The 14,972-nt window shown below is 42.8% G+C and overlaps 4 protein-coding genes across 4 annotated transcripts; 1 reads left to right on the forward strand and 3 right to left on the reverse strand.

Annotated features, from left to right (window-relative positions):
- Positions 1 to 1,464: 1,464 nt before the first annotated feature.
- EAE97_001232 (uncharacterized protein) lies at positions 1,465 to 2,434 on the reverse strand (the record flags this gene model as incomplete). The annotated part of the gene is made up of 3 exons (XM_038871742.1): positions 1,465 to 1,487; positions 1,535 to 2,263; positions 2,318 to 2,434. The coding sequence occupies 2 exons, from the start codon at positions 2,432 to 2,434 to the stop codon at positions 2,174 to 2,176; spliced, it is 207 nt and encodes a 68-aa protein (XP_038737643.1). The 3' UTR covers positions 1,465 to 1,487; positions 1,535 to 2,173.
- A 1,986-nt stretch (positions 2,435 to 4,420) lies between these two features.
- Positions 4,421 to 5,941, reverse strand: EAE97_001233 (uncharacterized protein; the record flags this gene model as incomplete). The annotated part of the gene is made up of 1 exon (XM_038871743.1): positions 4,421 to 5,941. The coding sequence occupies one exon, from the start codon at positions 5,939 to 5,941 to the stop codon at positions 4,421 to 4,423; it is 1,521 nt and encodes a 506-aa protein (XP_038737644.1).
- A 2,639-nt stretch (positions 5,942 to 8,580) lies between these two features.
- Positions 8,581 to 9,573, reverse strand: EAE97_001234 (uncharacterized protein; the record flags this gene model as incomplete). Its single annotated transcript, XM_038871744.1, has 1 exon — positions 8,581 to 9,573. The coding sequence occupies one exon, from the start codon at positions 9,571 to 9,573 to the stop codon at positions 8,581 to 8,583; it is 993 nt and encodes a 330-aa protein (XP_038737645.1).
- Positions 9,574 to 11,120: 1,547 nt separating this feature from the next.
- Positions 11,121 to 13,898, forward strand: EAE97_001235 (uncharacterized protein). Its single transcript, XM_038871745.1, has 2 exons — positions 11,121 to 11,696; positions 11,750 to 13,898. Exons 1-2 carry the CDS (start codon positions 11,497 to 11,499, stop codon positions 13,587 to 13,589), a joined length of 2,040 nt encoding a protein of 679 aa, XP_038737646.1. The 5' UTR covers positions 11,121 to 11,496; the 3' UTR covers positions 13,590 to 13,898.
- Positions 13,899 to 14,972: the final 1,074 nt, after the last annotated feature.

The following is a 14,972-nucleotide window of genomic DNA, read 5'->3' on the forward strand; positions in this document are numbered from 1 at the left end:
ATCGGGGATGGAGGATTGACAACCCGTCATAAGTAAAGCGCAACACCGCCAACGTCGCCAGCTTTCATTTTGACGTGAAAAGAAAAGAGATTCAATGATAGGAATTAAGAAAATGGATGGATGACTATAGTGAAGTGGAAGTGGATAAATGACATGATAGAATTATTGATCATGACTGATCGTAAATACTTCCAATGTCGTCTTTAGAATCATTACGATCAAAAAATGGTTGTAAAAAGAATGAAAGTAAGTTTCAAGTGTAATCGATGTGAAATTGTGTTAAAGTGTGCATTGTATACCACATAGAAAGGTACCTTGCTACCTATGTTGGCTACCTCTATCTGTTTGCGATTTCCATCTAGAGAATACGGATTGATCAAAACCACACATTTTTTTGAATTAATCAACAAAATTGATCATGAACTTTCCAACTACACCCATGGTCATAGATCCACATTCTTCCACATCCGCTTAGATTCACGCACTATCCCCAATTAAGCCATGTTTGCTCTATTTGCACCAACTGGCCTCTTCCTTAGCGTGCACAAGCCATCTCTGATTTTCTATATAATATCCTCTTTCTTCCCTCAATTTTTAAAACCTCATACTTACCTTCTCGGAGCATTTTCAGATCAAGAATTGAGAGTGCTATGATACGAGTCCTCCATTGCACATCGGGGCGACGAGAATCGTTGGGTATCCTTCGGGGTCCCCATCGGGGGAATTTTTGATTGCTTCCTTCGGGATTTTTTTTCATTGAGAACTTGGCTTTTTAGCTGGGGCTTGAAGAAGAAAAAGACTTAAATCGTGGAAGAGTAGATGTAAGAAGTGATGAAAGGTATCTGAATAGATATGCCTAGGAAGTTAGTTGTATAGCTTCATTGATTCTGCGAATAGAATATGAACGGAACACGTATATTACAAGAAAACAAGATCAAACTCTCTACACAGTCATCACCCCAATATGCAATGAAGGACTCGTATCATAGCACTCTCAATTCTTGATCTGCGAGTTGACTCTCGAACAAGTTCCTTGGGCAGATTACAAATCATACGCCCCAGCGAGGATGCCAGCATATCTGCATGATCAGTCACTTAATGATATTGAGTAGTCGAGGGCAAGAGTTTAAGCAAATAACAGACAGTTATGAGAGCCCAGGTCTGATCCGTGGAAGTCTAAGAGCTCAATAGCTGGACGCCATGGGAGAAACCGCAGTGTAGCTCGAGTAGGTAGCTGAAACATTGAGACTTGGCTCAACGGGGGTTTAATCTCGCATTTAAAAGTTCAGTCACATAAACGGGCTTGCTACAAGTCCGAGCGGCACAAGCAGAGGCTCTACAGCTCAATCGGTTCGTCCCATGACTCTCCTAGCACAGTACTCGAAAGCAGATACTATTTATCAGATACATCGTACTTTTCCTCATCAAACCAAGGCCTATGTCTCGTCACCCCAATCGTGCTCACATCCTTATCAGCAATTTACTTACTGGAGACATGTTAGGCATGTCAATCACTGTAAGGGTACTATCTCACATTGTTGGTCGCATGACTAACCATATCGATGTTTTTGAAGCTGGGTTCTAGTGAAACTGCATACATATCAGTTAAGCCCCTCATCCCCATGACAACTATACCCAAGCTGGCGATGTCTGTCATTCACATTTACAAGACCGGATTTATCAAGGCATGAAATGGATTTGAGATCTGTTGTGTTTGTTCGCTGTGCGATGATTGAGATGGTGGTGGCATATTAAATCACAGCCACACAATTCGTTCGCGATCACACGATTCATTTGCAGTCACACAATTCAATCACAACCACACAGTTCAATTCCTCTTGATATCCTCTTACCTATCAACGTCCCCCCCACCACTTCTCCCCATCTCCACCCCCTCCACCACTGTAATCTCGACGATTAATTAGCTTGAGCAAATCGAAAGGCTTTTGCATCTCCCATACCTCGCCGAAAGGCTTCTCAGTATCGACCATACTCAGTTTTATGAACGTCTCCTGCTACTCCTTACTGGAGCAGGAGCGCTAGTGTTGACTGTGGGCGAAAATATATGTTGAATATATCGATGAGAATTAAGCGTCTCCTACTACTCCTTACTGAAGCAGAAGCGCTAGCATTGATTGTGGGCGAAAATGTATGTTGAATATGTCGATGAGAATTAAGAGATTGACGTTATATTATGAGAAAGATCGATGATGTTGTCGCGGCTTTTTCGATCACTGTTATTTTTGCAGTGGCGCTTTTTATTCTGTAATTTGTTAGCTTGAGCAAATTGAAAGGCTTTTGCAATCATCTTCCATACCTCGCCGAAAGGTTTTTCAGGAGTGTCCGTTGCGGCCTTTTCGACCACTGTGATCTTTGCCATTGCATTTTTCGTTCTGTAATCTCGACGATTTATTAGCTTGACCAATTTCGACATTTGATGGGCTTGATCTTACTGACGAAAATGGTAGAGGTAAATGCAAAGGTCTTTCTTTTATGCTGCGACTTGATATTCTATAGAAGGACATAAAGACGCGATTTGGTAGATTCATGGCGATGCACTGGAAATTGACATTCGATCTTTCGACTCCCCAAAAATGATAATTGATATGTATATGCCGCTGTCTCATCGATGAGTCTTCAACACGGAATGTATTAATTATTGTAGCAATAGATAGATAACCTGGATACTGTCATCAACGATCATCTCAACATCAGAATCCGATATGATATGATATGATACGCCACCTATTCCCTCCCTCCTCGACCATTAAATTACAATCTCAAATTCTTAAACTCTCAAGATCCAATCTTCATATCCCATTACATTACCCATCCCCCCTCCAATATCAGAGTTATATTTACAAAAAAAAAAAACATACCTTTTCCACCAACCCAGGCCTACCTATCAAGCAAGCAAGCAATCTCGCCATTCAATCCAATAACCAAAACCATTCGATTCACAAAACCCTCCCTCCATCTCAATATCCCCAAATCAAAACCAAAATTCTCGCTCCCAAACATCAAAAACACCTAAGACATATAAAAGATCCCATGCACCTCTCATTTCAATCTACAATCGTATAAAAAAACATCTACTTTCCATCTAAACCCGCCCATCATCGCCCGCCAAAACCCCTCCTCCCAGAAGAAATCGAGAACCACCAGGAAGACCAGAGATGAATAGTCTGATTGACTGACTAAGTGACTACACATCAAGTAGAAAGCACAGATAACTGATAATGATATATCCATTCCATACATCCAGAGCAATATGTAATTAGCTTCTTCTTCTGTCGATTTAGGTATGTTCTGTTTCGTAGCGATGTCTGCTTCCGCAGTGTATATACATACGTACATACGTATATACGTGCAATCGTTTATCTAACCATCTATTTATTACTTTCTCTCTCTCTTCCATCACCACTTCACCACTTCACCTACCTTCACAGTCACATTACATCCCATCATATCACATCACATGCTATCCTTTCATCAAGAACCATCACAGTTCAAGCAAAGGTCGATAATATATAGACAAATAGATCCATTCATCCATTCATTACTGATGCGTAACCACTATGCTATGTACCTACTCCAACATCCAATCCCAACATCCTCCAGCCTAGTAGCCATCAATCATATCGTATCCTATCCTATCCTATCGAATCAAATCATAACCTCTCCTCTCCTTTCCTCACCCCTCCCACCATATCAAAAAATAAAATAAAAGACACAAGCCAAAAACTCCCCTTGCCTCCCCTCTCCCTCCCTCACCAATCCAAATCATCATCATAAACATAACCATAAACATGAACGTAAATAAAACTAGGTACTTGTAACAAGTCAAGTCAAGTAAAATAAAATAGAAAAATCGAAGAAGAAAAATTGCCAAGGGTATCCTGCCAGAAAGGTTTCGTTTCGAATTCAAAGCCATCCAAAACCACCACTCGCTCGCCTTTACGAAAGAAAGTGAAGGAAAAAAAAAAAGAAAGAAAGAAAGAAAGAAAGAAAGGGAGAAAGAAGAGATCATCGTTTTGTATCATCCAATCTTGGTTTTGCTCTACTCGTCCGTCATCGTCTCGACTCGTTATTCATGAAGTGCGTACTGCTCATATCCGTATATCGCAGTTGCTTCCTCTTTTCCAGAGACTCTTTCAAAGAATCGTTCATAGACCCGTGTATTCATTGCCTCTCCCTCTCCCTCGGACCAAATTATTATCCCGATTGAGTTGGTTGATTGTTCCAACGTAATCAAGTAATCCAAACAAGACAGATCCTTCGAATTGATTGAACGATGCATCTGAAGGAGATCAAGACTCAAGAATCTGACTGCTAGACTGCTAGACTGCAGCCTAAAGTATTGAGTATTTTGAGGAGTGAGAGTGAAAATTGACGTTTCCAACTTCCTTCCCCCTTCCTCCTACAACCAAACGAAATCCCTCTCTTCCACTCTCGTGCACGTTAGATATCCCACCGCCACACCCTCTCCTTCTAACCCACACCTCATCAAAGGCGCCACAACCCTCCTTGCCATCTCCTTCATCTCATCCATTCTCTTCTCAAATCTTCTTAGCCCCTCTCTACTATAATGTTCCGGCGTTAACTTCAAAAACCGCTTGCAGTCTTCATGTCCTAAGTACGCACTACTAGATGCATTACCCAATAACTTAAATGTCCTGCCAATTTGTTGATTTTGCGATATAGTTGACGGAGGAGGTTGTTGATGTTGAGTGATCGTTAGAGAAGAAGCTCGCGAATGATGTGTATTATGGGAACCACTAGATTGACGAGATCTAGGGGATGGCTGAGGAGGAGCAGGAGGCGGCGATGTATTTTCCGCAAGCCATTGTCTGAACAAGCTAACCACCAGCCAATCTGCATAAGCATTACCCGGATTAACTCTCTCTCCTCTTGAAGTCAATAAAGTTAATCGAAATAATTGCCCTTCAACACTCCCAACCATATCCCTTAAATCCTCTACTTTATCCTCTATAATCTCCAAAACTTGATCGGGTAATTGATTCCTAATATGTCTTTCTCCAGCTGGCCAAGCGCCTACAACATGAATGAGAGCCTCTCCAAATATCGTTTTCGATTGTGAGAGAAAGCCGAGTTTAAGATATGAGGAAGGATATTTAGCGATTTGTTTCCAAAGACGACCTTGAAATTGTAGGAGATGATGATCGATACGCGGCCCAACAACTGCCAAAGCATCGTAGAGATCGGCAAGTGTGAGAAGTGATTTACATTGTATGTATGCGGTAGCGATATCGATAGAATCGAGAAGTGGAGAGTGATTATAAAAGATTCGAAATAGATTATCGTAGTCGTTTAGCAGATCTTGATCTTCTTGTGTTATCTGCGGAGGCGCGGGAGTTGAATGGGAGGAGATGGATAAGTTTGCGACAGAGCGAAAGAATGAAGGATTGGATGAAGGAGGCTTATTTCGTACGGGAGGTGGTGGCCGACTATCGTTTGCGCCAAAGGGGGACAGTGAGGTTTCCGACCTTTGAACGAGCATTGGTATATCGTCGGTATTCCTATCCAATTCATACCTCCATCTTCTTTTCGGAACACCATCATTTCTTCCCACATCACTGCCTGATTCTTCACCTATCCTAGCTAATTCCCCTCCACCCGTCCCTCCAACCTCAGTAGCTCTCGACCATTCTTGGCTTGTGCTTGTCTCAAAAAACCCCGAACAATTCGTTAGGATAAGTCGGTGTAATAAGTATCGATTTGTTTTCGCGCCAGCTTTTATAATAATTTCCACATCCCCGGTATGCGTGAAGATTGGAAAATCATTCTGCGGTATGTATGAAGAACTTCCTGTATGACTTCGGCCGTGACGTCGATGATGTCTCGAAGTACTCGCTCTCGAAACGACCGACGAAGGACCTCGAACAGTCAGCGAATTGGTCGGCTCTGCCTGCGAAACCATTGCTTGTTTCCTAAGCATCCCCCCAAAAAGCAATCAGTATTTGTGAATTGGTTCTATGAATGAATTCATTCCAATGACTCCAGTTTATGATTTTCGCATCGCATACCTAAACAAAAACATATAAATTCTGGACCAAACAAACAAACGTACCAAAATATCTATCTAGCCTTCACCTCATTCACCTTACACCAAGTCGACACAAGGCTGATGAAATGATGTGATGAAGAAGTTCATAAACTCATCCACAATCTGCTACGCACAGCGCGCAATCCCTTCTTCGTCTTTTCAAATATAAATAAATATACCTAGTTTCTTCTCCAGACCCGAAAATCCCCTCACAAAACGATTCTCGATTCGTTCGTCCCAAGCTTCTACAAAAATGTCAAAATGTCTCAAAACCCACCCCGAACGAACCTCACAAAGTCGTTTTTTTTCTCCTCTTTCTATCTTCACAAATCACGAAAAACGCGTGAAAAGATATCTTCGGCTGCTTGACTGTTTTGCGTGCATGTATAAGAGATATAATATATACCAAGCAAATCAATAACAGAAAGAATCACAAACGCGAAAAGAAAAATATCAATTCCATTCCAATATCAAACGCATCTTATTATCTAGGTACTGATCAATCTACTATCTATCCAATTTTTATCTATCAACTATCAATCAACCCGTTCTCTCCCAGGACCATCCAAGTTTCCCAGCTTCAGGAACACATATTACTATCCAATCAATCTCATCCGTTTCTACCCACCTCCATTCCATTTCTACCTACGAAGAGAAGAGAAGGAAGGGAAAAAACCTTGAACTCCAGCTACCTATGCTTCCTTGTTCACTCAATCACTCAATTACTCACCTTTGCGTGCACGCCTTGCCTTGTCTTTCTTGCCCATCCATCTGCTGCAAGTTTGCAAGTTACACCTTCGAGAGCCCACTCTACTCTGCGCGCCCCAGCCCAGCCCAGCCCAGCCCACTCGCGAAACGAGACGGACGGAAAAACGAAAGCTTGCTCTCGCCCAGCCCCTTCAAATGACAAGAAAATGCCACACGAAAATTCCCGAAAGAAAGTCATTCGTTTGCAACGCGCTGCTGCTCGCTCTGCTCTCCTTGCATTACTCCTCGTCGGTCCCTCTTCACAAATTATGTCCACCTACATAGTTATCCCTTGTGCATCTCTAATGCTAGGTAGGTATCGTGTGCAATCCATCCATCCATCCATTCATCTTCTCTCATATGCATACATACGTGCGTGGTGTATCCGTCGCCGCATATCCCAATCCCTATCCGTATGCGACTCCATTGCCATCCATCACTCCAAAGAAACCCCTAACTACTGGATGATCCTCCCCAATCCCATCCAATCACGCTGCTCCATTCCCACCTCTCCCATGCCAATCCAGAATAGCAAACCAGGGTCACACATCCAAGAAAGAACTGGTCAATAGATGGCCGACTGTCACTCAGCCGGTTTTTCTAGACTTTTTTGCTGTATCACATTCTGGGGAAAGACGTTTGAAAATATCGAGATATCTCATATTTCATTGGGAAGGGGAAATCGTCGGGAGAATGGCAAATTTGTATATGTATGTATGTATGTATGTCGGTATATACGAATGTGTGAGTGAACCCACGAACCCACGATTACGAATGAACTATTATGAAATACGTGAAGTACCGATCGATGATGTATCCATACATTGAACAAGTCACTTATACATGAACATGAACCATATTGTCAAAACACCTAAATACGATACATACATACATGGAAACCAGAACAATTATCCATTAAATCAAATTGCCCATCTACCTATCTATCTATCTACCCACCCTAGTATTCAATTCCTATCATCTTCTCTCTCCTCTCTTCTTGATCATTTTTCCATTTGCACAATATCCATCTTATCGCATCTCATCTCATCTCAACATTTTCCCCGTCTACATAATAACCAAGACCGTAGACTTTCACAATGCATACCTACTTCTTCCCATTCTTACATTCTTCCATCTATCCTGTATTTTTCTTTCGATGCTCACCGCTCTCTTGCTTCGATCCTAGAAATCTTTAACAGGCTATTGCAATCCCAAGTGGTCTTGCAGCAGATGCCTCACTTACCTTCCTTCCATTTGGGAATTCGCTTCTCAACTCGAAGCTTTGAATTAAAGTTGCTGTCTGAGCGATATTCCGTCACACCATCTCGTTGGACAGGTAACCTGAACCGGTAACCTTAGGCCACAAATCTCGAAAATTCACAATCATATTGCATTCAAATATTCACATCAGTTCGCATCATTTTAAGGGATGGAAAAATATTGGGATACAACAGACTTTTTGTATTCGATTTAAATTTAGTACGACAGCTTGCCCTGACGTTGAGCGCTCACTACTAAAGTCGTGCTAACAAAAGTTGGAACGTCTTGCAAAGTATGCAAAGCCAGCAAACCCATGACCTACCTCCCTCCTGATTCTATGTTACAAATGTATGCTAGACCTAGCCAGGTAGCCTTATCGATGAACCTAATTCCGAGATCCCGTATGCAAAGCCGAATGCAGTGAAACTAGAAAAACTCCGTGTCCTGTTAACTTGAGGAATACCCAATTCGTTTTTTACATTGGTGCCCAAAGCCGTAAATCGCATTTAACTCATATCCATCTCAACCTCCACAGCATGGTTAGGGAGACTGGTCGTAGGAATTCCACCCATCATCATTTCTTCAACGTGTTCATTTGTCATAGCATTCATAACTGGACTGCTAGCCTTGGGTGTTTCGCTAGCCTCAAGTATCATATCTCCTTCAAATGTTGGAACTGGTCCTCGAAGATTTTCAAAAGTCTTTTCCAAGCTGGTGCTCACGAGTCTACCTTGTTTGAGGTCATCTCCAAATAAAAAGTAGCCTTCTTGGGCTTCAACGAGATAGCTTGATAATCCTCTGCTTTGCAATCGAATAATAGCATTGTTGACGGGAAAGTGGTTCTCGATATATTTGGTCCAGCCACGAACCGCAGCTTGAATATCTTCATCGGTGCTTAACTTTGACCAACCAATTCCCAAATGCCTGGTGTATTCGTCAATGGAAGGCTGGATGGGGCCAGTACTTCCTGTTTGAAGAGGAGCTGAGAGGTCACTATTCGCGACATTTGTCTCTTCGATCATTGATGATGTGGGACCTCTATCAATTCTTTGACTCTTGGCCGAACGTAGGATCGGTCTATCTGGACTGGCTGCGCGCAATGCTGCTTTGGCTTTTTCTTCAGCTTCTTTCTCTTCTTTCCAGGTACCAGTTTGACTCTCTGCCGTTAAGTTGTAACGATTACTCGGTTTAATGAGCGTCATGCCTGGCCCATATTCCCATTCTTCTTCATCTTCGACAACTATTGGCTCAACAGGTGCTTGTGAAAAGTATTCTTCGTCTTCAAGAGCAGCCTCGTCGCGTGAGCGTTTACGACCTGCAGCTGATTGAGGTGCCGAAGTTGGAGTGAGCCAAGAACCTGCAGATGGTGATGACATGGGAGCTTTTACGAAGGGTGATGTAAAAGTTGGTCGGTTGAAAGAATGTTGAGGTGGAAGTTGTGGCGCCATGGCAAGAACGGGTGAAGATTGAGAGAAAGATTGATGAGAGAAGGAACCCATAATGATGAATAAAAAGAGTTGGTTAAAATGCTTGATGGATGGATTGCCAGAGAAAGGCGCGACTTTTGGGAGACTATTTTATCAATTGATCGATGTTATTGGGTAGATGATAGATGATAGATGGAAGTGTGTTGATGTTGGGAGATGGAACGGATGAAGTATGTATTGAGTTGTGATGGGGAAGTAAAAGTATTGATGGAGAAAGAGGAAGAGGAAGAGGAAGAGGAAGAGGAAGAGTAAAAAGTTAAGAGTTGATTAAGAGGGATGGATGGATTGGTGAAGAAGAAGATGAAGATGAAAAGGAAAGGGAAAGGTGGGAATACTTATTTTATTTGGAGATGGGAGATAGGATAAGGGAAAGGACAGAAAGGAAAGAAAAAGAAAGTTGAGAGAAAGGACGGCATCTTTAAAATGTAAGAATAGGAAGGAAAGGGAAGGGAAGAAACTTGGGGTACTTTTTTTCGGGAAGCTCCAATTGGGTTGTCACAGTGAAGCTTGCGTTTGCGCGACAACGATTTAAGAAGCTAGATCAGATGAAGATTAGAGTCCTCCGCCTAGTCCTCCATGGTAAAAGAGGGAAAAGAGGGAAAAAGTGGTCCAGTGAGAAATATGCTGTCCTGATTAAAGTAGTGAAAGTAGTGTCTGAGCGACTTTTCATTGGTCCAGATAAAGAGATGGATTCAGAGACATTTTGGGGAAAAAGGCGAGAAAAAGGTTGATGGAACAAGGATTATCACCACGGAAGATCGGTCATGGACGGATAAAGTCATTTAGCCAGGTTGACCAATGGAATGAAGCCTTGTTTGATCTTTTTTAGTAATTCCAAGGCTAATGCTTCCTGACCAATGAGATCACTTTACGCGTGATCCTTTGCCATTCTTCTCTCACTTCAGCTAGGTGCTTACATGCTTACCCGTGCTATCTATCTACGAGCCGACCTAGTCCCTACCCGCTCTAGCTCCAACGGCAGCGAGCGGAAGGAATTGGAAAGGCTCAGAAAGGTACGAAAATTACAGAGGCCTAATAAATTAGGCTTACATCACGCTCCAAATTTCAGTCAAAACGCTAGAACCTCGGATCTTTTTACAAACGCCGGGTCAGGTATGCTTTTATATTAACTTCCAAGGTTGGCTTATTAATCCATTACCGGTATGTTACTCATGTACGCTCGCTTGCTCTATTCATTCTGCTGCAGGTGTCCATGCTCCGTACAAAATTACCCTTCCGAGATTCTACTTCGTAACCTTATGAATCATATGATCTTTTTTTTAGCTTTGGATCACTTTCCGAATATCCAAAATGAGATTTTTCAGGTGGATCTGGGAATCGAAGAGTCTTTTTGGATGTTGATCATTACATGAACATAGATGACTTTGACAGTCGGAATGGAGTCTTTATGTCATCATACAATTGCTCGAGCCTTGTTTGATGAGAAGTCACGTGCGATACATGAGTGAGAAACATGTGATCTCCGGTGATATCCTGTGCACACCCACTTTCAATATGCACATACCTCCCTAGTAGGCACATCATACATCATACATCATACATCGTACTGTACATTGCATTGATCCATATAGCATCATTCACTCTAAGAAACTCAATATCAATATCATCACCAATACCATACATAGGTAACAACTATAACAATTTTATATCCTCTCAAAGTTCAAACATTGCTTGCTTACCTATCCAACCTATTTCTCATGTGATTTATTGATTTATTTCCTTCTACCACATTCCAGGATCAGCCTTGCCCCATCCTTAGCGCCGGCCACCTTTTATGATTTACCGTCATGCAAATACGCCTTATGAATTTGGATTGTGCTTGTAGATTTGAGATTGCGATTTGATTTCATAACAAAAAGGAGTCGCATCCTATTAACAACACAGAAACCAACTACTGAATACACACATACAACCATGATCATGGCTTCTGTAACAAATCTCGACAATGACGTTAATAGCAAGCGGGGTGATCGAGTTACACCAGCTGCTGTAAACGAAGTAAGGAATTTCATCGAAGTATCTCTGGGGGAGAGTTTACCGGATGTTGGAGATGATGCACGATTTGGCACATATAATATATTGGCTGCACTGAAAGATGGTGTAGCACTTTGCAAGTGAGCTTCTCTCCTTATCACATACCAATCCATAGCCAACTGACTCCCTACAGACTTGCAGCTATGATTGATCCTATGAAAGTCCGTGGATTTAAACCTAAAGCAACGATGCCTTTCATACAGCGAGAGAATATTGCTTTGTTTCTCGGCGCATGCGAAAAGCCACCGCTAAGTCTACCTGCGCACGATAGGTTTCTTACGGTCGATCTCTACGATGGTAAGGACCCCGCGCAAGTACTTCAAGGTATCGCTGCATTTAGCAGAGCTGCAAATCGAGTTGATCCTTCTAAATTTCCTAATCCTATCGGCGCCAAATCTCGCGGCGGTGTTGTGAGCCCGCAGGTTACAGGACAATATCTTGGAACTGGATTCAATAACAGAGGAAGGGAAGCCTCAACCGCCAGCACTGCATCATCAGGTCACAAGCCTGCAACTTTGACAGCTTCAAGAACTGGTGGTTCGGATAGTGGTAGGAGAAGTCCTAGCAGATTTGGTGCGCCTACATCACCTAATTCTGTTAGTAGTTGGAGTAAGAAATCCGACGAGAGTGCCACTTCTCCAGCCTGGAATATTGCGCAATATGGATATATGGGAGGTGCGAGTCAAGGTAATATGGGAGTCTCATTTGGTGGCAGAAGACAAATTACAAACGCTGGTCCGGCCGTTCCGAGTCTCGCCGAAAAAGAGAAGAAGCGAAGGGAAAAAGAGGCAGAAGATAAACGATTGAAGCTCGAGGCTGAAGAAGAGGAACGGCGAAGAGTTGTGGCCGAGGAGGAAAAGGCTCGTGTGGAAGAGGAGAGAAGATTCGCTGAAGAAACCGAAAAGTTGCGACAAAAGACGTTGAACGAGAAACGAGAATGGGAGGAACAAGAGCGCAGATGGAAAGCAGAGGAAGATCGCAGAAAGCAAGATGAGTCTGAGGCAGAGAGTAGAGCGGCGGATGAGCGAAAGAGATTAAGGGGTACTAGCGACACTCGATTACAGGGACAATTCCTCAGTCAATATCAAGCTGAGAACGGTTTGAGCAAGAAGGGTCAGAGAACTGATTCTAGCGAGGCCGATAGAATTAGACAATTGGAACACGAACTAGCAGAAGCTCGGGGCCGAGAGCGTCGATATCAAGCAGAAAGAGTTTCAAAACATAAGACCGGCGATCGAGACGCCATCCAGGATCATGATTTAACATTAAGACTAAAGGAGGAGTCATCAAAAGCTCGTCCGAGATCTCGTAGTCGCCCTCGCTTGCCATCACGAAAGGGTACCGATGAAACATGGAGACAAGATGAACGAGACTACCTTCGCAAGCAATGGAGCTCACATAATACAAGTGAAGATGTAGCACCGCCAGTCAAACCTCCTCGTCCATTGCCTGAACCAACGGCAAATCCCATTAAACCTCAACGCACTGGTGAAGCAAGACCTCTACCTGATCCAGCAAAATACACATCTCCAACCTCTAAAGCTCCAAACCGCACCGATCGTTTCCTTTCCTCAAACCCTCCACCAACCCCACCAAGACCAACCACAACTTATTCCAATGAAATTGGAACATTCTCTAGCAATGCCGAACGCGATGCAGAAGATCGTCGCCGTGTCGAATCACAAACTAAAACCAAAGCTGGTGGATGGGCTTCTAAATCTCTTTTGGAAAAGGAAATGGAGATGGAAAGACAACGACAACAGGAATGGGAAGAGAGTCAGAAGGAACTCAAGAGTAAAGTTCCAGGCGGCGATGGAGTTGATGGTATTGGAGGAGGTATTGGAGGGAAGTGGGATGTTAATCAATGGACGGGGTATACCGGTGGCGATGGGCAGAACAAGGGAGCTCAGGGTATTGGAGCTGGTAGACGACAAATTGTGGGGCCGAAACCACCACTACATGGAGGGCAATAGATACGAGATGTAGAATGCACCTTTACTTATCAGTTAGGGGTGTAGAACCCGAATTTTGGGGTTGCTGAGTGTAGGTGGGGATCAAATCATTGTGCATCTCTTGTAGTGACTGAATGGGCGGATGTGTTGCGCGTTTTGGGATTCATATATGGAGGATCTGGGCCTGGTTGAGTGGGGTCGTTTGGGCTTGGACTGGATGGCATAGAATGGAATGGTTTGCGAGTTGAATCAATACCAATAGTAATATCTTGTTTCGGAGGGAACGTATAGTCTAATAGTAAATAATAAAATATAAGATGCATCACAATATCTTACTCTTTATGAAGAGCATCTGGCCATGCATGAATTTTGATGATATGAGATGATGGGTCTGTATCTAGTGAGAAAATATTGGATCGGCGTTCTTCGGTTCACTTCCTTCCTGCCTACCTAGGTACATATCAAGCAATCCATTTATCTCTGAAAACGAAGATAAGAGAAGAGGAATGCTGTTTGTTTGTTTTGTTTTTTTCTTCTTTTTTTTTTTCTTTCTTCCTTTCTTGATTGGTCGAATGCATGTGTCACTAGGTGAGTTCACCCAGCGATTTCACCATCTCCCATATGCTAGAATCCAAGATATTATTCTCGAAAAGATATCTACTTACTTACTTACTTGCTCCAATCAGTCAGTCGGTCGGTCGGTCAGTGGCTTACAAATCTTTATTTGATATTTAGTTTGCGCGGTTGGAATAGAGATATAAATGGAATGGAATGGAATGGAATCGACAGATAGATAGATAGGGGTAATTATTTTCTGGGTTCTTGGTCACGGATTGCTAGGTGCATTGTAGATTAGGCAGGGTGTCTGGGGTGGTAGGCGGCTTGTCTCTTGATTTTCGTGGATTCTCTTTGTGGTACGGAATCAGATGAGTGTTTCTGGTGTGTTGTGTTTGCTTGGTTTGGGGATTGTGGGGATGGGGAATGATAGCTGGATCTGTGAACTTGCATACGAGGTTTTCGAAATCGTTTTTGGGGGACGCCAAAGATTTGGCTGTGTGGAGTTTGCTTGCGCTTCAGTGGGATTCCTCAATACGTGGTTATGGTTTTTCTTTAACGCTTGTCCGTACTAGATAGATTGCTACCGGTTTCTTGAAGGATGCTTTGCATTCTTATGTTCTACTTAAAACGAATTGTGAAGATTAAGTATGCTGGCATGTAATTTATAGGACCTAGTTCATCGTAATTTTGACGTGGGCTGCGCGGCCAGATTTCTACGCTTGTAATCACTACTTGTCGGGGTTGGAATGGGTACGTAGTGGTGAGCTTAAATGTCGTGGAGTAGCTATAGCTTGGATGTTTCAATGTACAACCGAGATGTACTGTGCTAAATGGGTGCGTAGACTT

This window comes from Botrytis byssoidea, assembly GCF_014898295.1.
Source record: "Botrytis byssoidea strain MUCL 94 chromosome Unknown BBYS_002, whole genome shotgun sequence".
Classification (NCBI taxonomy): Eukaryota; Fungi; Ascomycota; class Leotiomycetes; order Helotiales; family Sclerotiniaceae; genus Botrytis; species Botrytis byssoidea.